This window comes from Sus scrofa, chromosome 16 (genome assembly GCF_054392235.1).
Source record: "Sus scrofa isolate SSC_HxYL_T2T_F1_AM1 chromosome 16, Sscrofa_HxYL_maternal_Yorkshire_Landrace_v2.0, whole genome shotgun sequence".
Lineage (NCBI taxonomy): Eukaryota > Metazoa > Chordata > Mammalia > Artiodactyla > Suidae > Sus > Sus scrofa.
The window spans coordinates 78,136,309-78,163,747 of record NC_139398.1 but is presented as its reverse complement, the minus strand read 5'-3'; the positions used below and the strand labels follow the sequence as shown (position 1 = coordinate 78,163,747).

The 27,439-nt window shown below is 44.2% G+C and overlaps 3 protein-coding genes across 13 annotated transcripts in view; 2 read left to right on the top strand and 1 right to left on the bottom strand.

Annotated features, from left to right (window-relative positions):
* Positions 1-4,999, top strand: part of ITK (IL2 inducible T cell kinase) — a 71,408-nt gene extending 66,409 nt beyond the window's left edge. Inside the window, exon 17 of the mRNA XM_021076697.2 lies at positions 2,456-4,999. Coding sequence (XP_020932356.1) covers positions 2,456-2,527 — 72 coding nt within the window. The 3' untranslated portion in view covers positions 2,528-4,999. The remainder of the gene's footprint in view (positions 1-2,455) is intronic.
* GARIN3 (golgi associated RAB2B interactor family member 3) overlaps positions 1-14,403 on the bottom strand; it is a 100,618-nt gene extending 86,215 nt beyond the window's left edge. The window contains exon 1 of the mRNA XM_085001911.1: positions 13,509-14,403. The gene's annotated coding sequence lies outside the window, so the exon portion shown is untranslated. The remainder of the gene's footprint in view (positions 1-13,508) is intronic.
* An 86-nt stretch (positions 14,404-14,489) lies between these two features.
* CYFIP2 (cytoplasmic FMR1 interacting protein 2) overlaps positions 14,490-27,439 on the top strand; it is a 148,657-nt gene continuing 135,707 nt past the window's right edge. For 6 of the 11 annotated variants that reach the window (XR_014830982.1, XR_014830983.1, XM_021076694.2 and 3 more), the window contains exon 1: positions 14,490-14,593. The gene's annotated coding sequence lies outside the window, so the exon portion shown is untranslated. Of the gene's footprint in view, positions 15,143-27,439 lie in introns of all 11 variants that reach the window. The other 5 variants (XM_021076696.2, XM_021076693.2, XM_085001889.1 and 2 more) reach the window with 3 other exon arrangements.

The following is a 27,439-nucleotide window of genomic DNA, read 5'->3' as shown; positions in this document are numbered from 1 at the left end:
ACAATAAAGATATAAAGAAGGACACAAAACAAATCTAGCCCACTTCACAAGGGTTAAATACTATAACAATTATGACAGCTGGCACTTACTAAGTACTTTTTTAAACTTCTATTAGTTTTTTTAAAAAAAATTAGCAGGCTTGCTTTTGCTTTGAAGATTCAAAACTTCAAAGAATAAATAACTTCATTCTCAAAAAAAATTAATAGTCTTCATTGTTTAGAAGTTTTAGATAGAAAAATTGAGCGGATAGCACAGAAAGTTCTTATATTCCTTCCTCCCTTATTGATGATACTTTGTATTAGTGTGGTACATTTGTTACAGTTAATCCACCACTATCGATACCTTATTATTAACTAAAGTCTATAATTTACATTAGGGCTCACTGTTTTTGTTGTACAGTTCTACCAGTTTCAACAAATGTATAATCATACATCTACCATCATAATATCATACAGAATAGTGTCACTGCTCTAAAATGTACTATGCTTCACCTCTTTATCCCTTCCCTCCTTCTTCCCAAACCCCTGGTAACTACTGACTTTTTTATTGTTCAAGTTTTGCCTTTTCCAGAAAGTTACATGGCTGGAATCATACGGTATACAGCATTTTCAGGCTGGCTTCTTTCACTTAGCAATATGTATTTAGGATTCCCCCATGGCTTTTCATGGCTTGATAGTTCATTTGTTTTTATCATTGAATAATATTCTATCATATGGCTATACCACAGTTTGTTTATCCATTCACATTCTGAAGGATATCTTGGTTGCCTCCAATTTTGAACAGATAGGAATAAAGATGCTATCAGCATTTGTGTGCAAGTTTTTATATGGACACAAATTTGTAGCTCAATTGGGTAAATATCTAGGGGCACGATTGCTGGATCATATGATAATACTATGTTTAGCTTTGTAAAAAAGTGCCAGACTGTCTTGCAGAATGGCTACCATTTTTGCATTCTCACCAGCAATGAGAGTTCTTGTTGGTTTTCATCCTTACCAGCATTTGGTGTTGTCAGTGTTTTGGAGTTTAGCCATTCCAATAGGTGTATAGAGGTATTTCATTGTTATTTTAATTTGCAACTCCCTAGCATAGGTTGAGCATCTTTTATATGTATATTTTCCACTTGTATATCTTCTCTAATGAGGTATCAGTTTAGATCTTTGCTCATTTTTAAAATAGGATTATTTGTTTCCTTTGTTTTGAGTTTTGAGAGGTTTTTGCATAGTTTGGATATAAGTCCTTTATCAGATATGTGTTTTGAAAATATTTCCTCCCAGCCTGTGCTTTGTCTTTTCATTCTCTTAACAGTGTCCTTTACAGAGTAGAAGTCTGCTGCAGAGCAGAAGTTTTTAATATTTACCAAGTTCAAAATCAATTTTTTTTTCTTTTATGAAACATGCTTTTAGTGTCATATCTAACAGCTCATTGCCAAACTTAAGGTTACCCAGATTTTCTCCTGTATTATATTCTAGATGTTTTATAAGTTTTGCATTTTACATTTAGATCTCTGATCCATTTTGAGTTAGTTTTTGTGACACTAAGGCATGTGTCTAGCGTCACTGTGGATGTCCAGTTGTTCTAGCACCATTTGTGGAAAAGACTGCCCTTTCTCCACTGAATTGCCTTTGCTTCTCTGTCAAAGATTTGACAGCATTTGTGTGGGTCTCTTTCTGGGATCCCAACTCTATTCCATTGATCTATTTGTCTAGTCTTTCACCAATACCACACTCTCTTGATTACTGTAGCTTTAAAGTAAGCCTTGAAGTGAGGGAGTGTCAGTCCTTCAAATTTGCTCTTCTTCACTGGTGTGTTGGCTATTCTGAGTCTTTTGCTTTTGCATATGAGGCTTAGAATCAGTTTGTCAGTATCTAGAAAATTGTTTGCTGTAATTCTGATGACTGCGTTGAACCTATCTATGAAAAGCAATGACGTCTTAACAATATAAAGTCTTCCTATCCACAAATACGTAATATTTCTCAGTTTATTAGATCTTCTTTGACTTCTTTCTTAAGAATTTTATGTATTTCCTAATATAGGTCATATACATATTTTATAAAATTTATACCTAAATATTTTCTTTTTTTCATGTTATTTAGCACTGATTTTATGTTGCATTTTTATATGTGATTTTATTTGATTCTGACAACAGTCTTATGAAATAGATAATATTATCATCCCCGTTTTACAGATGACAAAACTGAGATTCAAAGAGATTAAGTAACCTGCTCTAAGGTCACATAGCAAATGAGTGGGAAAGCTGAGATTCAAAAGCAGGCCATATGATTTCAAAATACCTGCTATTAATAACCAAGACACAATGGCCTCAAATATAATACATAGGGAAGCATATTTAAAAATCAGCAGAGGGTATTGCTACTAAATTTTGGTTTTCTTTGGGATTAGCTGTGACACACCAGTGCAAGGAACTCACAGAATTTTTTTCTTCCCTGTCTAGAAACCAGAAGACCGGCCACCTTTCTCCAGACTCTTGAGTCAACTTGCTGAAATCGCAGAATTAGGACTTTAAAAGAGACTCAGTGGCAGGCCATGGGCTGCAGATCCTGAGTTGAGGAAGAAGGTCTTCCCTCCATAGAGCATTAAAAGCCGCCACCAGCCCAGGACCCCCCAGAGGGAGCTGGCCTATGGCGCCAGTCCCTACGCTGCTGTGGAAGTCACGGCCTGGCCAAGACTGGCACTGGGCCACAGGCTGGAGGCTCAGCCACTGGACTGGGAGTGGGGCCAGAGCAGCAGCCATGTCTCTACCCGCTCCCCAGCCTCTTATCTCATGTGGCACACGAACCTCAATTGACAGCCTTCAGGCAACATTTCTTGCACTTCTTAGAGAAAGGGTGAGATAGGGTAGGACCCTGGATTACTGTACTATTATCTTAAACATAGACCTAAAGTTCATGGTCAAGAGATTTTTTTATTTGACCCGACAACACAGAATCCCAGGATACAGGGCAAGATGAACAAGGAGCATGACTCTTTTTCAAGAATGAATGCGTTAATTCAAGTCAGAAAGAGTAAGCTCTGCCTCTTGACATTTGTGTCAGCCACAGCTTCCTATCTTAGAGGATGATGGAACAGCTTCTTCCATCAGAGGCCGGATATTCTGAGAAGCAGTTTTATGAGCTGCTCATAGAGGACACGGCCACCCCTCTCCCTGAAGGGAGCACAACGAACTGGGGTGAACAATTCTGATCCCACTGCCAGAGCGTTGGGTACCTAGTGTCTTAGCAGAAAGAAGACATCAGATGGTGGAACCAACTGGTACAGAGAAAGGCTTCAGGTTGTTACCACTTGGATGCTCACCTTTCCTACCAAGCCTGGAGGGTAACTCTGCCTCCCCTTAGCTTCTGAACAGACCACCCGAGGCCTCCAGGAACTGGTCTGCGCTGTTCCTCCCTCATCAACAGAGGGCAGCCTTGTGCCAGGCCGTATGGCTTGGCAGAGAAATCAAAGCTTGTTTAGGCCCAAGAGATTTGGAACTTTAAGGTTGAGACTTCAAGCCTCCCCATATTCTAGGAGAGGAACAAGGGGTCTGTTCTTGCTCAAACCATCTGGATAGAAACTGAGTCAGGCACTGAGTGGGATGCTTCCAAGATACACAAGGATGCCTACTGTCAACTGAGCACTTGACTGTAAAGTGAATGTGTACTGAGCAACAAGCCTTATCTGCAGAATCTCACTTCACCCTGAGTTCACACCAACCTCTGAGAGATTATTATTACCCCCATTTTACAGATAATGGAGCTTAGATCTTGAAAAGCCTGGACACCCGCCTGAAGTAACAGAGCTAGGAAGCATAGAGCAAGGATTCTAGCCCACCTCTGTCTGACTCTGGTGCAGTTTCTCTATTTTTATTCAACATTACCTCCTACTGAGGGTGAAAGGGGTTGCAAGGAGGTAAGTACAGCAGAGGGGAAAGACACAAGAAAGCCAAAAAAGAAGGCAACACAGCAACATCAGTGAGTCATGCCATTCCTGTGTAGACCAGTTGGCAGCAAAGCCCTCCAACTTGGAATAGGATCTGTTTTTCCTCATCTGTATCCTCACCTTCATCAGAGTTAATGACTTTGAAGCTACTAAAGGAGTAATTAACCCTTTGATTCACTCAACCTACCAGAGTTGTATTGCTTGAAGCCAATTATAGATGGGCTTCAAAGCAGCTTTAAAAGATTGTCCTGCAGAAATTTAAATGCTTCCTTTAATTATTTTTCCAACTTTGAGCAAGCTGCAGTCTTCTTGGACACTTTGTGGGAAGGGTATTCCCTGATGTAAGAGAGATTTAATTTTTCTACAGTGTTCAGATAAAACTCTTAGGGAGAGTATTGGATGGTGTTGAAATCAGCTCTTTCTAAATCATGTGATATTTTGACCGGCTAGAGATGCAGATGCATAACTTCTAACTATAATTATTGTGAGACTGGGAGCCTCAAGATAAAACTATCATTCAGAAGATGTTATTACTCAACTTATCCAAAATCATCCCTGCTTACTTTTTGGCATTTTGTACATTCTCTTTTGGAATCTTTAATTAAGGCTGATTTCTGGAACATCCAGCCTAGAAGGAAAACATCAGAATTGACTGATTTCTGTGGTGTGGTTTGAAAATTCTCCCTTGCATGGTATAATCACGTTCAAGCTCAGATTCATGGAGGCTTTAAATGAACACGTGTCAAGAGTTTACCTCTCAGTGTTTTATCCTGAAAAAAAAATATGGACTTTCTGCCTGTTTGGTTTTGGTTTATTTTTCCCTCTCACATTTTGAAAATGGTGCCATGTGTTCATAGCCAATTACCCTGGATGCATTTTATAGATTTTGCATTATGTACCTTTTGAGACCATGTATTTATATTTGGATAGATTGAATATTTATTAGTGTACAGTCATTGCTAATGTTCACATAAAAATATTATAAATATCTCTTATGCTTTGTAAAGTACACCAAGTTAAAGGTGGGTCTAGCAAATAAAGCTATGCATTTGGGAAAGTATCGTATGTGTAGCCTGGGTCCGTGTTTATCCAAATGTCAAACAACCAAAAGGTTTCCTTAACTAATAATTGTTAACCTGGTCTCATGTTCTACAGACAAGTAAAGACTATGTATCATTCAACATTTGTTCAACAAGTAAATATCAAATACTCCCTATGTTCCTCTGATACTCTGTGCTAAGTGCTGCAAAAACAAAGATGAAAAAGACACAGTCTTTCAAGAAACGTCAGGTATGGGTTGGGAAGGCAGACGTAAAAACAAGTAAAATGATTATACAGCAATTAGCGCAACAACAGAAATAAGGTCAAAGTAGAGAAGAGCTCAGAAAAAGTGATGGAACCTGTCAGGCAAAGGGTGATGTCAATGGAAACTTCCTAGAATCTTGCTTCTCAGTATATGGTCCCTAGACCAGCAACAGCAGCATGACTAGCTTGTGAGAAATGCAAACTCTCTGCCTCTACCCTGAGACCCACTGAATGAGAATCTACCTTTTAACAAGATCTGTAGCTGATCCTATGCACAATAGGGTTTGGGAAGCACTGTCATAGAAGACACTATGTTTGACTCAGTTTTGAAGAAGAACCAGGACTTTTTTTTAAGGCAAGTCAATGGGCAGGAATAAGAGAAATACTTTCCAGGTAGAGGGATAGAAGAAACAAAACTTATTGAGAAGATATTATCAGATGACTATTGCTGGAGCATAAGGGGTGTGTGTTTGTGTGTGCCTGTGTGTGTGTGTGGCAGGGTGTCTCAGCAAAGGTGAAGATAACAGAAGTGGTAGACAAATTGCTACCGAGGCTATACATCTAGACAAAGGCCTAGACTTTAAAATACCCAAAAAGTTGGAACTTTAGTTGTAAAGAGAAAAATGTCATTGAACAAGGAGACAAGGTCAAATGTGCATTAAATATATATATTTCAGCAGCACTGTGGTGAGTGGATTTCAGAGGCAAAGATGGTGGAAGAGAAACCAATTTGGAGATGATTTTTGCCTTGCTCCTCGTACCAGATTATTGTTCATACGCATTCACTGTCATCTGCTGTGTGGGTGACATGTGGAAATTGTAATTTGGAGTTCGTAAGTCACAGTTGGACAGCAAAGCACAGCTATTCTCCTCCGTTTTAAAATCCCAGTGAAATAAAAGTGGGGTTATTATAGTTTTGGTGTAATGAGCTCTCCCTCTACCTTTGAGTTCACCAGATGCCCATATCCACTGCAGGAGCCAGCACACGCACCAGAGGACTATTGGTGAGAAAGCCCATGGCTATGTAGTCAGGTCCTACACAGTCCTTTGTAGGACCCACTTCTGGGCTTGACCTCCACTGGCAAATGATCCAGAGATGAAACTTTTCAAGTGGGTTGGATGAACAGAGATATTCTCTGAGCACCTATCCAGCAGATCCCATTGTGTCTGCAGTCTCCCAACACACAAGACCACCATACTTAGGAAAAGGCGGAACATACCCCATTCGGCAAGACAGGCAGCGTGTGGGGGGTGGGGGAAGAGGGAGGGAATGAAAGATCTGTGGATCCCCCAGTTAGAGGGGCTCAGGAAGATGATCTGATCAGGAAGAGGGGGTGGAGTTGAAGTTCCATTTGAACAGAGAGCACAAGTTTTCATTTAGAGTAGACATTTATTGACAGTGGCTCTGAGGGAGGTGCCAGAAATTTGGTGCAAAAGCCCATTTCCCAGAACCACCCCTTGGTGGCAGTACTGTGTGTGCGTGTGCGTGTGCGTCTGTTTCCAATGACTCTGCAATTCTTCCCAAGTCAAGATGAGTCGTTGACTCCCAGGATAAGAGAATCATATGGATATGTTATAAGGAGTTTTAGAGATCATTTGTTACCATTCACCTGCTACTACTTGGCACTGTGTCAGGTGCATGTGAATAAGACAGCTTATCAGTTGAGGACCAAACACATCACAGCCAAATTAAGATAATTCAAGAAGAACCTATTTTTTTTTATTTTTTATTGTCTTTTGCCTTTTCTAGGGCTGCTTCCCATGGCATATGGAGATTCCCAGGCTAGGGGTTGAAATGGAGCTGTAGCCCCCGGCCTATGCCAGAGCCACAGCAACACGGGATCCGAGCTGCGTCTGCAACCTACACCACAGCTCATGACAACGCCAGATCCTTAACCCACTGAGCAAGGCCAGGGATCGAACCCGCAACCTCATGGTTCCTAGTTGGATTCGTTAATCACTGAGCCATGACAGGAACTCCAAGAAGAACCTATTTAAAAAGGACTATTTAACACAGTGCGGGTTTAGAAGAACTATAGGAAGTAGTACCAAGGGTGAAGAACGGCCAAGGAGCAGTTACCAAGGCATGGGAGTGGTCACTTGATTGTGGAAGTGGAGTCTTCTGGGAACAGAGAGAAGAGGACCTTTAGCGAGGGACAGAGGAAGCCCATGGCGCATCACAAGGAGGAAGCTGTGGAATAAATACGCTGACCCCACTCTCCTCCCTTCCCTCCCTCAACTACTGGGGCTTCTTGTTGGCCAAACACACTGGTAGCCAGAGGACAAGGAAATCCTAGTAGTCCACGGAGGTCATTCTCCAGGGCAGAGGGGATAGTGAGAAGAATGAAGCGTGTCTGGAGGAGCAAGAGAAAATATCTAGTACAGACACCAACCTTCCTGTAAGAAGCCTCAGGCTAGTAAAAAGAAAAAGAAAAAAAGTCCAACACATAATTAAATACAGTTGATCTTCCTTATTTGCAGGTTCTATACTTGTAATTTCCCCTACTCGCTAAAATTTATTTATAATCCCCAAATCAATTCTTGCAGCAATTTCACGGTCATTCATGACATGCCCATGCCCAGAGCAGTGAAGTATTTGCATCATCCTACGTGCACATTCCCACCTGAGGTGGAACAAGGCGAGACCCTGCCTTCTTGTTTCAGCTCATACTATAAACAAGTATCTATTCTGACATCTATTTTGTACCAAGTTTTTTGCCCTCGGTCCTTTTTATTGGTTATCTTCTTGTTTAAAATGGCCCTCAAACACAGAGCTGAGGTGCTCTGCAAGTGCAAGAAGGTTGTGACGCATCTTACAAGGAAAACGTGTGTGTTAGATGAATGTCTTCAGCTTGAGTTCTAGGGCTAGGGACTGTGAGTTTGATGTGAACGAATCTACAATACACACAAACAAGATGTTTTTGAACGGAAACGTGCATGAAACAAAGTTAGTGTAGGTGAGACAACTTTATAAGACATAACCACGGAATGAGACTCAGCTGTGATTGCAGAGAGCTGTTGCAGGGTCATCGGGTGGAGCAGGGGTCACAACCCAGTGGGAGCACAAAGAAGAGTGAAAACACCTAAGGAATCCAGAAGGGCTTCACAGAGGAAGTGATGTTTGAGCTATGTCTTCAAGGGTAAAATGTGAGTTCAGTTCCTAAGGGAGGGGGATTTGGAAGAACATTTCAGGCAGCAAACCCAGCATGCAAAATCACATCTTATTCCAGCTTCTTCCCTTGCACTATTTTTATGTTAGGGCTGGGAACCTTGGTACCCACAGCCAGCAGGTACTGGAGAATCAGTTAGAGGAATTGAGTGGATTCTGATACTTCATCCTCCAGGTTCACATCTACCCACACCTGTATCCACCCATCTAGGGCTACTAAGAGTCCCTGATCCTTTTTCATTCTCTCAGACTCATTTTGAGTACAAATGTCTATGAGCTGAGACAAGCTATAGAAAGATTTGTTTGCTTTCCTCTTGTGTATATCTCAAAGCACTTTCCCATCAGAGATGATGGTTGATCTCTGCAGCAGCTTCAAGGCAGAAGGGTGGGTGAAGGGATCTCACGTGCCAGAAAGCGGAAGTGATAACACAGCGTGCCTAAGGTGGAAGAGCTACTCATCACCAGTGAGATTAGAGCTTAGATCTTATTCCAAGTCCTGCATTCTTCCCAGAGGTCACACCAAAGTTCAAACCATGGTAATAATAATAAAAACAATAAAAGCTCTTATTCTTGAGCATATATTATGGCTCTGCTTAGTGTGTGACATTGACTATTTCATTTAATCTTCCAAGAACCCAAAAGATAGGAAAAATTATGATCTTCTCAATTTTATAGATGAGCAGTTCAGGGCTTGGTAAATTAGAAAAACCATTCATGGCCCCTCAACTAGGAAGTGGCAGAATGGTAGCTCGAAGCTAGACCTGTCTGTTCCCAAATGTGATACTCCCAAACATTCTGCGGGGTTGACTATAGGGCCACAAGGCCAGCCCCTGAGAATACTGCAGCGCCAACCTCACTATACCTTGGCTACGTTGTTGCATTCCAAATCTGGCTTGGAGTATGCTCAAACTGTCTTTATCAGTTTTTATTCAAAATTACTGCACATAGCATTTATTTAAGTAAAGATGAAAGGTTATTTGCTGTCAAGTTATATGTGAAATATCTGACCTTCAAGGGAGGCCAGTTCTCTAGAAGTTATGGGAATAAAGCAAAGAGGGAGTTCCCATCATGGCTCAGTGGTAACGAACCTGACTGATATCCAGGAAGACAAGGGTTTGATCCCTGGCCTTGCTCAATGGGTTAAGGATCCGGCCTTGCCATGACCTGTGGTGTAGGTCGCAGATGCAGTTCAGATCTGGCATTGCTGTGGCTGTGGCCTAGGCTGGCAGCTACAGATCTGATTCAGCCCCTAGCCTGGGAACTTCCATATGCTGTGGGTGCAGCCCTAAAAAGACAAAAAAAAAAAAAAAAAAAAAAGAAGAGAGAGAGACAGAGAGACAGAGAGACAGAGAGAGAGAAAAGAAAAGAAAAGAAAGCAAAGAGAAAGACAGCAGAGAAGGGCGGGAATGCATTTCCAAATGGTCCAGGAAGAAGCTGCAATGTCTCAATAGGAAAACAGCCCCAATAAAACAACAGGGCTGAGAATTTTGTGAGGATAAAATTAGCACATCCATACACACTGCTTGGTATAGAAAATGACCCCAAAAACATCCAATAAATGTTAATTTAAAATATATGCTTTAAACAAATTATTTCAGATTCAAAGAAGGAAAGAGGCAACCTAGTTTCCTACAGAAAGACCGAGGTCTGAGTCCAGCTGGCCTTGGGCAACTGGTATCTTCCCTGGGCCCCAGTTCTTTCATGTATAAAATGAGGCAATTTTGAACAAGTGGTCAGGTTTTATCTAGTGGATAATGTAAACTGTGTAACAGGCCATCAAGTTTCTCTTTTCCTGCTAACTACATGAATCAAATACATAAGTCTACTAGCACATGAAGCAAGCCTGTAGCACAGGAAGATATTTTTTGCAGTATTCATATTTCCTCTTCATCTCACAGCTATTCCCCTCTTTTTTTAAAAAAAAAAATTATTACCAATTAAAAACATTTATTTTGTTTTATTTTATTTTATTTTTTGCTTTTTAGGGCCACACCTGGGACACATGGAAGTTCCCAGGCTAGGGGTCAAATTGGAGCTGCAGCTGCTGGCCTATACTATAGCCACAGCAACTCAGGATCCAAGCCCCATCTGCAACCTACACCACAGCTCATGGCAACACTGGATCCCCGACCCACTGAGTGAGGCCAGGGATTGACCTGCATCCTCATGGATACTAGTCGAATTTGTTTCTGCTGCACCACAACAGGAACACCCTAAAAAAACATTTAAATATAATGTATCTCCATACCTTGCATTAAATGCGTTTTTGGAATAGGATGGCATATTCATGAAAAGATGGATTTGGTTTAGGAGGGGGGGAAATGAGGCTATGTATAATTTTGGCTAAAGGTTAAAATCATGAGTTTTGGTTTCATGACCTTGGGCGAGTTATTTCATCTGCCTCAGTTTCCTCAGTTATAAAATGGGGCTAACAATGATAGTTTACTCAGAGGATAATTTTTTTTTTTTTTGCCATTTCTTGGGCCGCTCCTGCGGCATATGGAGGTTCCCAGGCTAGGGGTTGAATCGCAGCTATAGCCACTGGCCTATGCCAGAGCCACAGCAGCACAGGATCCGAGCCGCGTCTGCGACCTACACCACAGCTCACGGCAACACCGGATCGTTAACCCACTGAGCAAGGGAAGGGATCGAACCTGCAACCTCATGGTTCCCAGTCAGATTCGTTAACCACTGCGCCACCACGGGAACTCCTCAGAGGATAATTTTGAATATTAGCTAAGAGTGCAGTAGGTAAATGTTAGCCATCATTATTAATATTAATACTTATGTTTTCTCTCTCCATAACCAATTCTTATGCCCATTCCAGATGCTCCACTCTTGGTTTCTATGAAGCAGGGTCTGCCAATGGATTTTAAATGGAACCTTAGATTTTGTGATTGATTTTGGGCTTTTCTAAAAACAAGGCAATGTTGCCACATACGGAACCATAACACGTGGCCCACAGCTTTGTAGGTGGCAAAGCAATTCTCGCCTGATAGCTATGATCCTCTCCTTGGTGAAGGGGCAGCCTGGGGCTGGATAGGAAGGATATCTAAGCAGCACACAGATGACTTCAAATTTGAATGGCAATGTGTAAACCAAGCTTTTGCTTTTGATTTTTATTCAACCCACTTTTACGATTAATTGTATTATTTCACATAATAGAACACCTCTCATGTGCTAGGCTCTGAGAATGTAATGGGGAACAAGACACATCTCTGCTCTCTTAGATTTTATGCTTGAATGGTGGTATGCAGGTTAAGTGTGTCCTCAATTACAAGACAGCATAACAAGTGGTAGGGTAGAGGAAGCCCAGGGAGCTATGGATGCAAGGACAGCCTACCCTAACCCAACCCCAACATGGACAGGTCATGGAGGCAGTGACAACTATGCAGATCCCAGAAGGATGAATAGAAGTTAGGCAGTATTGTTGGGGGGAAGGTCTGGAAGGGACAGGGAAAGGAAGAGCGATCACTCCAAGCAAAAAAGCCCAGCTTGTGCCAGGGCCACGTGCAAGAGAGAACCCAGTAAGTTTGGGGAATGAAAGACTCCTAGATGAAGCACAGTGAGTTTTCTCGAAGCAGAAGAGACTGAAGAGGCAGATGTCAGATCATGGAGACCCTTGTAAGCCATGGTAAGGAGTTCTGGCTCCATCCTGAGAGCGGTGAGGAGTTAGCAAAAGGCATTAAGCATGGCGGGGACAAGTCTTTTGTTTTCACTCATGCAATTTTCTACCCACAGAGGGACCTTTGAGTATATCCAACCTACTTCCCTTTATAGATGGAGAAAGAGAGGTGAAATGACTTGTCTAACATCACTTGGTTGCAAAACCCGGACCAAAAGGCGAACCTCTAGATTTCTAACACAGTAGTTTCAACAAGACCGTATTACTTCCTCTTATAACCAAACAATTCAAGGGGGCAGTGAATTATTTTTGCCTAAGATCTAACCCAGTATATACATAACTGTCTCTTTTTGTTGTTGTTTGTCTTTTTGCCTTTTCTAGGGCCGATCCTGCGGCATATGGAGGTTTCCAGGCTAGGGGTCTAATTGGAGCTGAAGCTGCCAGCCTATGCCACAGGCACAGCAACGCAGGATCTGAGCCGCATCTGCGACCTACACCACAGCTTATGGAAAAACCGGATCCTTAACCCGCTGAGCGAGGCCGGGGATCAAACCCGCAACCTCATGGTTCCTAGTCCGATTTGTTAACCATTGAGCCACAACAGGAACTCCCTGTTGTTGTTCTTTTTAAGCAACACATTCCTGCAAAGTGAAAAGACAAGGAAGGAGCCACAGGGAGAAATACATCTTCCATAAATCTACAACATCTGAAATAATATGCCATTTAGAATGAAAATCCAATCTCTCATTGTTAAATACTTGTAATCACTGACACCCCAAATCCCAAGGATCACAGTTGAAAAATTAAAAAAAAAAAAAAGGGGGGGGGAGGATCTTGCTGCGGTTCAGCAGTAACAAACCCAACTAGTATCCATGAGCATGTGGGTTTGATCCCTGGCCTTACTCAGTGTGTTAAGGATCCAGCATTGCCATGAGCTGTGGTGTAGGTTGCAGATGCAGCTTGGATATGGAGTTGCTGTGGCTGTAGCATAGACCTGCAGCTACATCTCTGATTTGACCCCTAGCTTGGGAACTTTCACATGTCATGGGTGGGGCCCTAAAAAGACACACACAAAAAAGGAAACCTCAGTTCTCTTTTTAAAGCCATCCTCCACAAACACCCCCACAGCTTTCTCACATGGCATCAGGGACAGAAATGTATATGTATACATAAGTCATCCTTTCTGAAATAGAGATTTAAATTAGAATGAGTGATGTAACATCAAACCACAAAGGATCATGAATCCTGAGCACTCGGGAAAGGATGTGAGATCAGCGAGGACAAAGACTTATACAAGTCCTTTGCTGAGTGTTGAGTAATGTGGCTCCTCTATAAATAACCCTTGATAGGAAGAGCTGAGTGATGAACTTTACATTTGCAAGCCCCTCAGATATATTTCAGGAAAGTTCCCTTGTAGCAAGACTTTACCCCCTAACTTTAAAACATCTCAAATGATTTCAAATCATTTACCTTGTGAAGTAGGAAAGGCAACGATTATTCCCCACATTTTAGATGTGGTGGCATCTCAGGAACAGAGTGGTGAAGTGACTTGCTCAGGGGTCCCAAGGTTGGAATTAGGTGTTGTCTGACTTCCACCTGGTTTGAGGCCCCGCCAGGATGCATTTCAATGTGAACCATTTCTTTGGAGGGCCCTAAATGGCAAATAAGTCTTGAAGAGAAAAGTGCCTGTCCTCTCAATTCCTTCTCTAATTTCCGTCATCATGGATTTGCCTTTTTGTCCATTAGGCAATTAATTCTTCCTGAATGAAGTTGAGGCAGGCCTCTGCTTAAGAGATGGCAGCTTCAGGGATTCCACACCAAGGAAGTGAAAGAGAGAACCAGTAGGTATTCTTGAACAGAGGAGCAGCATTTGGGATCAGACTCCATTGGCAGAAGCCCTCTCCCCAACTCTCAGGTTTATTTTCTACCATTTCACCCTGTTTCTTTTTTTCTTTTTTTTTTTTTTCCACAAAACGGTCTTTTAGCTGAAACTGGACATTTGCCAAGTTAATTTATGCCATGTATCTCCTGATAGATGATAAGCTCCAGAAGGGCAGAGACTCTGTCTTTTGCATACCCCAGTGCATACTCGGCTCCTGGCACGGTGCTTGGAACGAAAGAAGTGCTCGAAAAATATGCATTTGGAAATCATGTGAGATCAATGAGATCCTAATGGAGCCCAAAGGATCAGTCCTCCCACAAGCTGCAGGTGTGGTTCCTGGGTCTGAGGGGCCCGGGAAAATCCTCCCTAAGCGATGTAGCTGGCTCTCCTGGGGCGAGAGGTCCGGGTGCAGGTCTGGGATGCGCCAGCCGCGCTGAGGGACGCACCCAGAGCCCCTGGCCGCAGCCATTTCCTGCTCTTTGTGTGACAGGCGCGGCGGCGAAGGGGCGGGGTGCGGGGAACGGAGGAGGAGCCGCAGCGGATGGAGGGGCGGGGCCGAGGGCGGGCCCAAGCGCGGCGGCCGCCGAGCCGGGCCAGGCAGAGCATCCTGCGCCCCGGCGCGGGGCCCCCGCCGTATCCTCGGGCAGCTCCCCTAGACCTGCTGCAGACCCAGGTAAGCGGCGCTCGCAGGCCTCGGGGCCGGCGTGGAGACCGGGATGCTGCTGGGGATGTCGACGCAGCCGTAGAGATGCGCGAGGGGCTCGCACCCCTTCTCCCAGCGCCGTGGGGGTGCTCGGCGCGGCGGCCGGGCTAGCCCGGCCTGGGGGCCCCAAGAAGCTCCCAGAGGCCGGGCCTCGGGCCCAGCACAGCCCGCTGCCCCCTTTGGCCCACCCTAGTGCCTGAGGCGCGGACCGCCTTCGGGGAGGCACCGACGCATGGAGAAGCTGAGGCGCGGTGGCGGTGGCAGCAGCAGCAGGTGCGCGGCCTGGGCCGAAGCCACCCGCCTGGGAGGAAGCGGCGCTCCTGTCGAGCATCTGAAGCACCTGCAGCGGCCGCGAGGCCGGCGGTGGCGACCTCCCGGCGCCCAGGTACCGCAGAGCGCCGGCCACCGCCTCTGCTGCCGCCTCTGCCGCTGTAGCTACCATCACCTCCCCCAGGGCCAGCTAGAGCCGCCTGGGCCCGCCTGGCAGCCGCCTTGGACGCAGCGCGCCCTGTAGTGAACGTGAGATGGGTGGAGCAGGGGTCTCCGCAGCGTTGTTTCGGGGTGGGGGGCTTTAATGAGCGAGGAGGCAGGCCTGACCCGCTTTGAAGCCTTCTGGCCTAGCATCCTCTCCCTCTGGCTGGCTGGGGGCGGGGAGGAGGTGGGGGGAAGGGAAAGAGTGGTCTGATTCCTGGGGGAAAGGTTGGGTTTTATTTAGCTCTGTAGTGGCTTCTGCGTTGCAGGACAGCCGCCTCCCTCCAGGGGTATGCATCATCTGAAAAGGTATACAAGGGCAGTTCTCCGTGTGGCAGTGGGGGTGGGGGCGGGAAGCATGGTCTGGAGTAGGTTCTGTCTGGAAAACCTGACAGAGAAGGACACCGAGACTGCCCAGGTACCCTGCTCAGCCCAGGGAATCTGACTTTGACCTCTGCCTGTCTAGTTTCCCCACCATAGCAGTGCGACTCACCAAGGACTGATGGATGGGCCTTCAGCTCCCCTTACAGCGGGGCCCAGAAAGGGACAAGGTTATTTTCCTGTGGGCTTCTGGGCACTTGTGCCTTCGAGGCATGGTCAGAAAGGCTGGGGTAGCCCTGCAGGCATGAGGGGCAATCAGGAGAGTGCTGGTTCCCACCTCTCCCTTCCCACCTCCTGACTCTGTCACTTTTGCGCACGGGGGTGGGTAGGGGGGAAAAGGAGGGGTGTGGGGAGGCCGTCGATCTTACCTTACTCTTGGGCACAGGCGCTGTTGCAAGCCATGCTGGCAGCTGTGAAGATTATAGCTGCTGGAGGGCAAAAATCTAGGTCCATATCCCTGGACAGGGTGGTGAAGGCCTTGAAAGTTGTTTTCTCCATCAGAGCTTCTCTGCGATCCCTCCTGAGACCGCTCACCTCTGCTTCCACACAGTGCCCTGTTCTCCACCCCCACCCCCACCCCCACCCTATTCTCCTGTGCCAGAAATTGTTTTCAAGAAAGGAGCCAGTGAAGGCATTTATCCTCAAAGAGCCAAATACAAACAAATTTCCCATTAGACGCAGAGCAGGTGCTTTAGAAGTCATTTGACCAGAAAGGAAACAGAGGCTTAGAGGCATTTTAATGGGAAACAAAGCTTTTAGTAAATAATATTTCATATCTCTAACGGTGGAATTTCAGGCAGTGGGCTGGAAGTGGGAGTGGGGAACTGGGTCGCAATTTTGGGGAACAGCTCACTGAAATGACAGCTTTTAGCAGCTGTCAGTGCTGTTTGCTTGCTGCAAGGGCAGCTTTGGCCTTAAGGGCAGAAATACCATAGGAGTAGTGTGTGTGTCTGTGTGTGTGTGTGTAACTGGTCAGGGGTTACTGTCACTAGAAGGCATTGTTGAGCACTCAGTGTCTACTTGGAAGAGGTGAAACCTATAGAGAGTTACTTGTTGACACTGGCTGCCATCTGCCAGAGCAGCTACTAGGCCACAAGAAGAGTGTGTTGTTGCTCTCAAAGCCAGTTCCCCTGGCTAGTTCTGCAGGCTGAGCCTCTGGCTGGGGGCATTAGCGTGCTGTTCACTAAGCTTCTTTATTATATTTCCTGGCCAGTTCTGACTGGTTCTGTAGGCACCCAGGCCTGCCTTGTTCAGTACCTGCTGGAAATGGAAAAGGAAAAACTTGTAGGCATTAGACCGAGAGTGGGATATGAAGTCCACCAGGATAGGAGAGTTTTACTCAAAGCCAATCAGAGTCTGGCGCAGAGAAGAAAGTAGACAAGAATTTAAAGACTGGAAAAGGATCTTGGGGGAATAGTACATGTCCTATCTGAAATATTGTGCCCTCTCGGGCATGCAGTGGGCCTCTGCTGCTGTCACTGAGTGGCAAGGCGAATTAGGTGATGAATAGGCAACAGCTAATTAGCATTGGGAACAGCACTCCTGGAAAATAGTGCCGAGAGCTCCAGTCCCCACATTTGAGGATCAGCCTATACTCTCAAAGAGGTTTCTCTTGGCCACTGTTGGTCCCAGGGTTCCGCCCAGAGCTGCGCAAAATGGCCTTTTATAGCCTCCATGTGGCCACCATAACAATGAGTCTATTTCTTTACTGGCATGTATTAATTATTCACTTGTAGTTGACGAAACCAGACAGCAGTCCCCTCACTGGAGCCTTTGTAAAAGGCCTCGGGTCTTATTGTCCTGAGGAGCAAAGCCAAGTCTAGGGTCCAGAGGATGGATCCTGCATTAGTCGTGGAGATGGGGCAAGGGGGGGCGGAGCATGCAGTTACCTTGAGCAGAGACACCTGTGCCATCAGTGGTGGGGAAGGATGCTCTTATTAAATAAGGGATGCCGCAAAGTGCCTAGCACATAGTGTGTACTATTATATTTATGTGTTTATTGTTATAATGCATTAATTACATAATCATGAAGAATGTGGCTCATGTCACCTTGTATATTGTGTGTCAATTTAAGAAGACAGATTCTTTGTGTGTGTGTGTGTGTGTGTTGTTGACTCTGCTAAAGGATTTCATGGCCTTAGAGGGCCTCCCACAGTGAAGGTTCCACCCTGGTCGCCCAGCAGATGCCTCATTGCTGGTGTCTGTGTCCAGGAACAGCATGCCTGTGAGTTGGCTGGTGTAAGTCTTCATTGCTGAGGGTGAGGAGGCACAGGAGTTCCTGGATGTGCCCCAGTTTGGGGGAAGGAGGTTTAGCCAACCCAGAGTTCTTACCAACCCTCTGCCTCCAGTGCTTTCCTGGATGTGCTTTTCCCAGTGGAGTTGGTCTTTGTGACCAAGAAACCTGGCCCCAGGTTTACCTGCCAAAGGTAACCAAGGGAAAGCATGCTGAGATGTGATGTCTGCAAGGGCTTCAGCCAGGAAATGCTTTGGAGAAGCACAGGAAGGTGGCATAGCTGAGGGCAGAGAGAAGGGGGAGAGGGTATGCTCAGCAGCAGTCCAGAGGTAGTTCTCACATTTCGACACAGGGATCAGGAAGCACCTCTTCCTTTGCATCCGTTCAGCATTTTGCAACCCAACCAAAAACATCAAGGGCACGCTTCGCTTCCCAAGCAGAGCAGTCCGGTGGTCTTTGGACACCAGATTTATCCCTGACTTGCTGTGTGCCTTTAAACCAGCCACTACCTCTCTGAGTTTGAAAATGGGGAACCGAAAGCAGCCTGCCCAGCTTGTCACCTACCTGTTGCCACAGGAGCCCACAGATGAGATAATGTCTCTAAATCCCAGTCTGAGGAGAAAAGGCGCTGGAAACAGAGGAGGGGAGGAGGTTCCTGAATGCATGGCTCCTTTGGATGGCCGCCCTCCATTCCTAAAGGAACAATTTATTAATTATATATTGTGTGTCAATTTAAGAAGACAAATCCGTGGCCTCTCTGTACCATCGAGCCAGCAGAAAGAGAAACTGAAAGGCACTTTGTGATTCACAATTTCTGTCAAGGCCTCTGGATGGCTTTGTCTGTACAAAGGCATTTCAGAATTCGGTCAGTGGGTGTGGGATCCCTCCCAGGATGCAAAGAGGTCGGGGGCTGCTCCGTAGCCATGGCCGCCATGCAGGGGACTGTGTTGGGATGTGCCTCAGGGACCACCGTTGGGCCATACTTCTTGGACCCTGGCCACAGAAAGCAAAAACTAATTGGGTGCGGATTCTTGAAAGAAATCATTTTGAGAAGGTGGAGCTTGGGTTCAGGCAGAATTTGGGGGGCTCCTTCTGACCGAGTGGCATTTTGAAAGACTTTCGACAACTCAGAAGCAGTACGAGGAGAGAGGATAGTAAACATGACCTTCTGGAGAGAGGCCCGAGAAAGACCCAGCGATGATTCCATCAATAGGCCCTTTGAGTTTGTGTTTGCATTATCATTAGGCCATCAGAGAGCCGTGGTTCTCCAATGTTAATCTCTTCGCGGAACAGAGGGGGTGTGTGTAGTGTGTCCGTGGTGTGTGGTCTCTGTCTTCCAAATACGGCAGAAGATGAGGTCCTGTGCAGAAAGTAAAGGTAGTGGACTGGGTAGGAAAGTGCAGGAAACGTCCGGAGGTTTGGAACAGCTGCCTCTGTGGGTGGAATAAGAAATCAACTGGGGATGAATGAGAGGATTGTCTAGTGAAGGCCCAGCTGAGGTCAGAGAGAATCTGCAGGGCTGACCCTCATCGAAGACACTCAGTAACTCGGTCTTAACTGAAGGAACACCTGAGAGTGATTTTCTTTTCGTGCTTTTAAAACGTGCTATCTTAAGACTGATGCTGGCAAGGTATGCATGGTGAGACAAGAATTCAAAACCAGGGGTCAAACCCTTCACGCTGTACCTTCATGTGGAAAAGAGAAATGAGGTTCTGCTTTTTATGGTTTGAGGTGGAAACTGTGTGACAGAAGAATTTTCTTTCTTTCTTTTTTTTTTTTTTTTTTGGTCTTTTTGTTGTTGTTGTTGTTGCTATTTCTTGGGCCGCTCCCGCGGCATATGGAGGTTCCCAGGCTAGGGGTTGAATCGGAGCTGTAGCCACCGGCCTACGCCAGAGCCACAGCAACGTGGGATCCGAGCCGCGTCTGCAACCTACGCCACAGCTCACGGCAACGCCGGATCCTTAACCCACTGAGCAAGGGCAGGGACCGAACCCGCAACCTCATGGTTCCTAGTCGGATTCATTAACCACTGCGCCACGACGGGAACTCCAGAAGAATTTTCTAAAGATATCTCCTCAGATTCCTATAGTAATAAGGCTGATTTAGATATGGGCCCTGGAGGGACCATAATGTTTAAAAAAATTTTTTTTTTTCAACCAGAAGACATATATTTTGGCCATTGGCTCTTGCATTCAACAAATCGTTCATGAAGTGTTTTTTTTAAATGATTTTTATTTTTTCCTTATAGCTGGTTTACCGTGTTCTGTCAATTTTCTACAGTACAGCAAGGTGACCCAGGCACACATACATAGAGACATTCTTTTTCTCACATTATCCTCCATCATGCTCCAGCATAAGGGACAAATATCGTTCCCAGTGCTATACAGCAGGATCGTCAAGCGTCAACTAAGCAAGTTAAGGCCTAGTATGTGCCCAGCTCTGTGTTACTTGCTGTGGGTCAACCCCGCAAAAGATGAATATCCTTGTCCTTTCTGGTGAGCCAAGGAATTAGTAAAATAGAAAGCGGTTTCTAATGCAGTAGGAAATTATGGACTGCAGAGTGTGAGAGCTATAAGACTCCAAGAAATGAAGGTTGTGGTAGGGTCCAGCTGATTAGACCTTCATCGAGGAGGGCTGTCTTGAAGTGGGCCATGGCCATGGTCAAGAGTAGGATATGAGAAGGGGAGGAGACTGTGCACGAGGGAATGGAGAGAATTTGAGCAAAGGCACAAGGCAAGAATGTCCATAGGCAGGTTTATGGCACCCTAAATTCCCTGGCCAGAGTGGACAGGCCGTGTTGGGAAGCATAATGTCCAAGGGAGCCCTTTGGATGGAGTGTCCAGTCTGAAGTCGCAGTCATTTGCTTTTGAGTTGGAAGGGCCCTGAGCTCAGTGATTCCTAACTAACTGTATGGGGTTTTCCTTTGTTTTTTTCTCTAATACATTTGGTGGGCAGTCTAAGCCTCTTATCCCAGCATCACACCCAATGGCCAGTCCCTTCCCCAACTTTATCCTATTTTCTCCCTGTCAAGAAAAGAGATGAACATTCAAGCAATTATATCGTGGGAGAGCCCTTCTTCATATGTAATAAAAAGCAGCTTATTTGCAAACCTCCTTTCTTAAACTGTAAATTAGGACAAGTTACCACAATAACCTTTACAACCAAGGTTTTACCATCATGGTTGAGAACCACTGCCAGGCCAACCTCCAGATTTTACAGACAGGGAAATTGTGCTTGTAGGGTGAGTGAAAACGTGGCTGGAAGGCCCATGTTGGCCTTCAGACTGAGCCACGTTCAAGTTGTAATTTCACATCTGAGAAGGTGAGGTTTGCATGCTCCGAGCCGTTGGCTGAACTGAAGTCTCACTCTTTGTTTCCACAGCAGATGTGGTGGCTTCCCTTTCTGGGTTTTAGCAGGTGCTTCGGAGAGGCAACTCCTCTCCCCATCCACAAGTCACGTTGGCACCCTGCCTGTGGTGTCCTGTCACAGGCCCCGTGGGAGCAAATCAGCAAGCTACCTTCGGTGGCGTGACCTCCCCTCCTGAGAGCATAGGATCTGCCTGGTTGGGTTATCAACGGAAAGGCCCCCTCGACCCTGGCAGCACAGGAAGCAGCTGAGTGAAATGACGAAAGCCGTGGCAAGCCCTTGAGCCCCACTAGGATCTTTTTCTTTGCTGTAGACAAAGGGGAGGGGAGGCTTCTCCAGAGACCCAGGCTGAGGCTGACTTGGACTCCTCTGCTCTGACTCAGGTCTCCTGTGTGGAGAGAAGCTGCAGGTGACAGGGCCTCTGGGCCCAGGAGACCCACAGGGAGGGACTTACACAGCACAAGACAGTGCTGTGGACTGGCCAGATGTCCAACTGCCAGCAAGGAAGCCTCGGGTTCTTGTCTTTTAAAGTAAAGTTTAAAATTTTGATCAAAACAATACATGCATATGCTTAAAACAATCACTTGTAATGAAAAACAACCATCCAGCATCCACCTCCTTTAGAGGCCGCTGCTTTTAACTCACCGTTTCTTCAAGTAGTTGCCTCCAGATCTCTCAATGATATGCTTACGCTGCTGCTTCTTGATTTATCTAGGCGGTGCATTGTCTGTGTACTTCCTGCTGTGACGGACAAAGATTGCACTTTCTGACACCAGCCCCCTTCCTCCCCTGTCCTCATCTCCCAAGATAGTAAGAGCTCTGTCTTACCTAAATCATGTTTAAAGTGGCACCGTTATTCAGACATGTAATTGATAACCACTAGAGAGCCAAGTATTGCCCTTGGATTGTATTTCCTTTCTTACATGAATTTTTGTTTTATTGCAGAATTGGAACCCTCCCTCCTGCCCTCCGTCCCGTCTGTCTGATACTTCTCTTTTTCTTTTGCAGCACTGTCCTATCAGGTATCAAGTATTGTGTCAGGTCTTCTTGTCTCCCCAGGAAGTTGCAGTGTTAGCCTAGCTCTGCCCCTAACTAGACAAGGGGCCCTGCCCAAGTCCCCTTGTCTCTTGACCTCAGGGGGCTCATGGTTGAAAGAGCGCTCAGGTAGGAGGCTAGAGGTCCATCTTGTCCTCATTCTGAACCTCAGAGCTCACTCTCCCTCACCCCAGAGATTTTTCTGTCTGAGGAGTCTCTTCTCCTGGATGGAACAGTCCCAGGCCCTGACAGGTGGCAGAGCCAAAAGAACAGGCAGGGGAGGGGCCCGATTTGGGCCCTGCCTCATGGTTGTCCGCTCACCCTGCCTCTGACCAGAGGGCTGCTCCCTGGGGTAGTGTGGCTGCATCTCTTGCTCTTTTTTTCTCCCCTGTTCATTTTTATTCAGTGCAGGGAGCGTCACAGTTCCCCCAAGTCTCCAAGCTCCTATTCCAGCTCCATCTCTTTTCGTGTCACTCCTGCTTATGCTGTCTACCCAAAGTTCTCCCAAAGGAGTCATACAAATACTGACCTTTTTGGTAAGAGCATGATTGATACATAGCTCACATACTATTCAGTTCACTCATTTAAAGCATATGGTTCAGTGATTTATTTTTTATTTATTTATTTATTTTTTTGGCTGCAGCTTGTATAAGTCCCCGGACCAGGGATCAAACCCATGCCATAGCAGCAACCCAAGCCACTGCAGTGGCAACGATGGATCTTTAAACTGCTCTGTCCCAAGAGAATTCCCAGTCCATTGATTTTTTGATATGCCCAAAGTTGTACAACTATCATCAAGATTAATTTTTATAACTTACTTATCACCCCAGAAAAAAAACCTCATGCCTTTTAGCAACACCACCAATTCCCCCCAATCTCTACTCCAAGTCTAATCTGCCTTATAGATTAATCTATACATTTGCCTATTCTGGACATTTCCTTAAAAAAGCATATTGTGCTTATTTCACTTAGTATGATATTTTCAAAGTATAGTGTGTATCCATAATTCATTCCTTTTTGTGGCTGAATAATATTCCAGGGTGTGGATATACTGTATGTTATTCATCCATTCTTCAGTTGATGAACATTTGAGATGTTTCCATTTTTTTGGAAAATTCCATTCTTTTTTTTTTTTGGCAAATAATGCTACTGTAAATATTCATGTACAGGGGTGGGTTTTTTTTATTACTCAAATGAATTTATCACATCTGTAGTTGTATAATGATCATAACAATTGATTTCACAGGATTTCCATCCCACAGTCCAAGCATATTCCCCCACCCCCCAAAACTGTCTCCTCCGGAGACCATAAGTTTTTCAGTGTCTGTGAGTCAGCATCTGTTCTGCAAAGAAGTTCCGTCTGTCCTTTTTTCGGATTCCACATGTCTGTGAAAGCATTGGATGTTGGTGTCTCATTGTATGGCTGACTTCACTTAGCATGATAGTTTCTAGGTCCATCCATGTTGCTAAAAATGCTGGTATTTCATTCCTTTGAATGGCTGAGTCATATTCCATTGTGTATATGTACCACCTCTTCTTGAGCCACTCCTCTGTCAATGGACATTTAGGTTGTTTCCATGTCTTGGCTATTGTAAATAGTGCTGCAATGAACACTGGAGTACATGTGTCTTTGTGAGTCGTGGTTTTCTCTGGATAGATGCCCAGGAGTGGGATTGCTGGATCAAATGATAGTTCTATATTCAGTTTTCTGAGGCATCTCCATACTGCTTTCCACAGTGGTTGCACCACTTTACAATCCCACCAACAGTGTACTAGGGTTCCTTTTTCTCCACACCCTCTCTAGCACTTATTGTTTGTAGACTTTTGGATGATGGCCATTCTGGCTGGTGTAAGGTGGTACCTCATTGTGGTTTTGATTTGCATTTCTCTAATAATGAGTGATGTTGAACATCTTTTCATGTGTTTTTTGGCCATCTGTATGTTTTTTTGGAGAACTGTCTGTTTAGATCTTCCGTCCATTTTTTGATGGGGTTGTTTGTTTTTTTGGTATGGAGCTGCAGAAGTTGTTTATAAATTTTGGAGATTAATCCCTTGTCAGTCTATTCACTTGCAAAGATTTTCTCCCATTCTGTGGGTTGTCTTTTCGCTTTGTTTAGGGTTTCCTTTGCTGTGCAGAAACTTTGAATATATGTTTTTTTTGAATATATGTTTTCATTTCTCTTTGGAATATACCTAGGTGTGGTTACTGAGGTAGGTTATATGGTAACTCTGCATTTAAAATGTGGGGGGACTGCCAAACTTTTTCAAAGTGGCTGCACTATTTTACATTCCTACCAGTGATGAATAAGTGTTCAAATTTCCCTCACCAACACTTGTAATCATCTATCTTTTTGATTATAACCATTCTAGTGCACATGAAGTAATAGCGCATTTTGATTTTGATTTTATTTCCCTAATGACTAGGGATAATAATCATCTTTTTTATGTGACTCGTGGCCATTTGTCTATCTTCTTTGGAGAAAAGTCAGTTCAGATCCTTGGCTAATTGTTTAAATTGGGCTGTCTATATTATTGAATTATAAGAGTTCTTTATATATTCAGCATAACTTAACAGATATATGATTTCCAAATATTTTCTCCCATTCTGTGGATTGCCTTTTCATTGTCTTCTGATGTCCTTTGAATTACAAAAGTTTTAAGTTTAATTTTAATGATATGTAGTTTTAGCTATTGTTTCATTGCTCGCACTTTTGGTATCATGCATATTCCAAAGTCGCAAAGATTTATGCCTTTTTTTTCTAAAAGCTTTATAGTTTTAGGTCTTTGATCCACTTTGAGTTAGTTTGTGATATGATTTGAGGGAGAGGTTGAACTTCATTCTTTTACATGCAGATGTCCAGTTGTCCCAGCACCATTTGTTGAAAAGAGTATTTTTTTTTCCCCATTGAATTTTCCTGGTACCCTTCTCAAAAATCAGTTGACCATAAATTTGATGGTTTATTCTCTTTCTCAATTCTGTTTCATTGATCCATATGTCTGTCCTTATGACAGCATCACATGATTATGATGACATTGTAGTAAGTTTTTAAATAAAAAAAAAATGCATGTTCTCCAATTTTGTTCTTTTCGAAGATTGTTTTGGCCATTCTCGGTGGGTCCTTTGAATTTCTGTATGAATTTTAGGACTAGCTTGTCAGTTCTGCACAGAAGCTTGCTAGGATGTGGATAGGGATCGAGTTGGGTCTGTGTCAGTTTGGGAAATATTGCCACCTTAACAATGTCTTCCAGTCTATGAAAGTGGGGTATCTTTTCATTTATTTGGGCTGTCTTTAATTTTTTTTTCAACAGTATTTTATAGTCTTCAAAGTAAACGAATACTTTTTGCTAAATTTAGTCCTAAGGTTGGTATTATTTTCAATGCTATTATATGTAGAATTGTTTTCCCAATTTCACTTTATTTATTTTAATTAAAAAAAATTTTTTTTGGCTTTTTAGGGTTGTACCCACAGCATATGGAAGTTCCCAGGCTAGGGGTCTAATTGGAGCTGCAGCTGCTGGCCTACGCCACAGCCACAGCAACACCAGATCTGAGCCTCATCTTTGACCTACACTGCAGCTCATGGCAACACCAGGTCCTTAACCTGCTGAGCGAGGCCAGTGATCAAACCCCCGTCTTCATGAATACTAGTCAGATTCATTACTGTACTGCTGAGCCACAACGGGAACTTCCCAATTTTCATTTTATAGTGAGTGTTGCTAATGATTAAGATGCAATGGATTTTTATATGTTGACATTATCAACCTTGCTGGACATGTTTATTCATTCTGATAGTTTTCTAGTGGATTTTTTGTTGAATTTTCTACATATAAGATCATGTCGTCTTCAAACAGAGATAGTTTTACTTCTTCCTTTCTAATTTAGATATCATTTATTTCATTGTCTTTCCTAATTGTTCTAAAACCCTAGTTAGAATCTCCAGTGCAGTGTTGATTAGAAATGGAGAGAGCGGACCTGTTTGTCTTTTTACTCTTAAGGGGAACGGATTTAGTCTCCCATCAAGTCTGATGTTGGCTGCAGGTGTTTTTGTCGCTGCCCTTCATCAGTTTGAGAAAGTTCTCTTCTGTTCGTAGTTGGTTGAGTGTTTTTATCCTGAAAGAGTGTGAGTTTTGTGAAATGCTTTTTCTGCATGAGTTGAGATGATCCTGTGGGATTTGTCCTTTATTGCATTGATATGGTTTATCACATTAATTGATTTTCATACGTTAATGTTATACCAGTCTTACATTCCAGCGTGAATTCACTTGCCCTTGATGTATAATTCTTTTTATATGTTGCTGGGTTTGGTTTTGTTGTGGGACTAACTTTTATAGAGCATTTTCTACCTGTTATCAAGCTATTTACATGGATTAACTTATTTGATTTTCAAAGCATATGAGGTAGGAACCATTATTATTTCTCATATGAAAAATGAAGCAAGTGAGGTTCAGAAACATTTTGTTCCCAGGGTCAACTTTCCCAAGGTCACACAGCTGAGTAGTAGCAGAGTCAGGACTCTAACACTGGTTCACCACCATGCTCAGCCACCTCTAGTGAGCGTTTTGGCGGACGTGAGATGATTTACAGATAACACTCAGACCTGTGTTTGTTTTCTGTGTCTTTTATTTTCTGTTGTTTCCCTCTGTTTATGGCAAGTGATAACAGTTCTCTACTAGTGATTATGATATAAAGCTTCCTTCTGAAATATATTTATAATGTGGAACCAAAAAGTCTGTTTAGAAAAAAATGTTAAGTAAAAATAAGCTTCATTCTGAAATATATTTATAAAGTGGAACCAAAAAGTCCGTTTAGAAAAAATGTTAAGTAAATAATTGTACAGGCAGTTTATGGATATGACTGTGTGTTCCATGTTGATTTAAATTATCTGTTATTAATAGTGAAGGAGAAGGAAAGGGAAACCAGAAATGAAGGCATGCCCACTACAGGTCGTCTCATTCCTCCTGTGGTTGCAGGGTCAAGTGTGTTGATATGTTCTTTCTTCAGATACTTCCTCTGTGCTTTATCTTTCCTCAGCATCCTGCCAAGATCTCCAAGGTTTTCAGCGATGGGTAAGAGATGGTCCCTGACCTCACAGAGCTTGCACACACATGCATCATTCTGCTCTAGGGATGGCACATATGTTTTAGTTTATAGGCAATCTCAGATGGAGTGCTAGTGCCCACTTGGAGTTTTGCGTTTCATGAGCAGGATTCTGAGGCTACCTGTGGACTCATTGAGAAATAGAGAGGTTATCAATGAGCAAGATTTGCGCTGGCATGAGAAGAGGAAGTAACCATACTTGGGACCATTTTGAGGCAGACAGTGTCAGAAG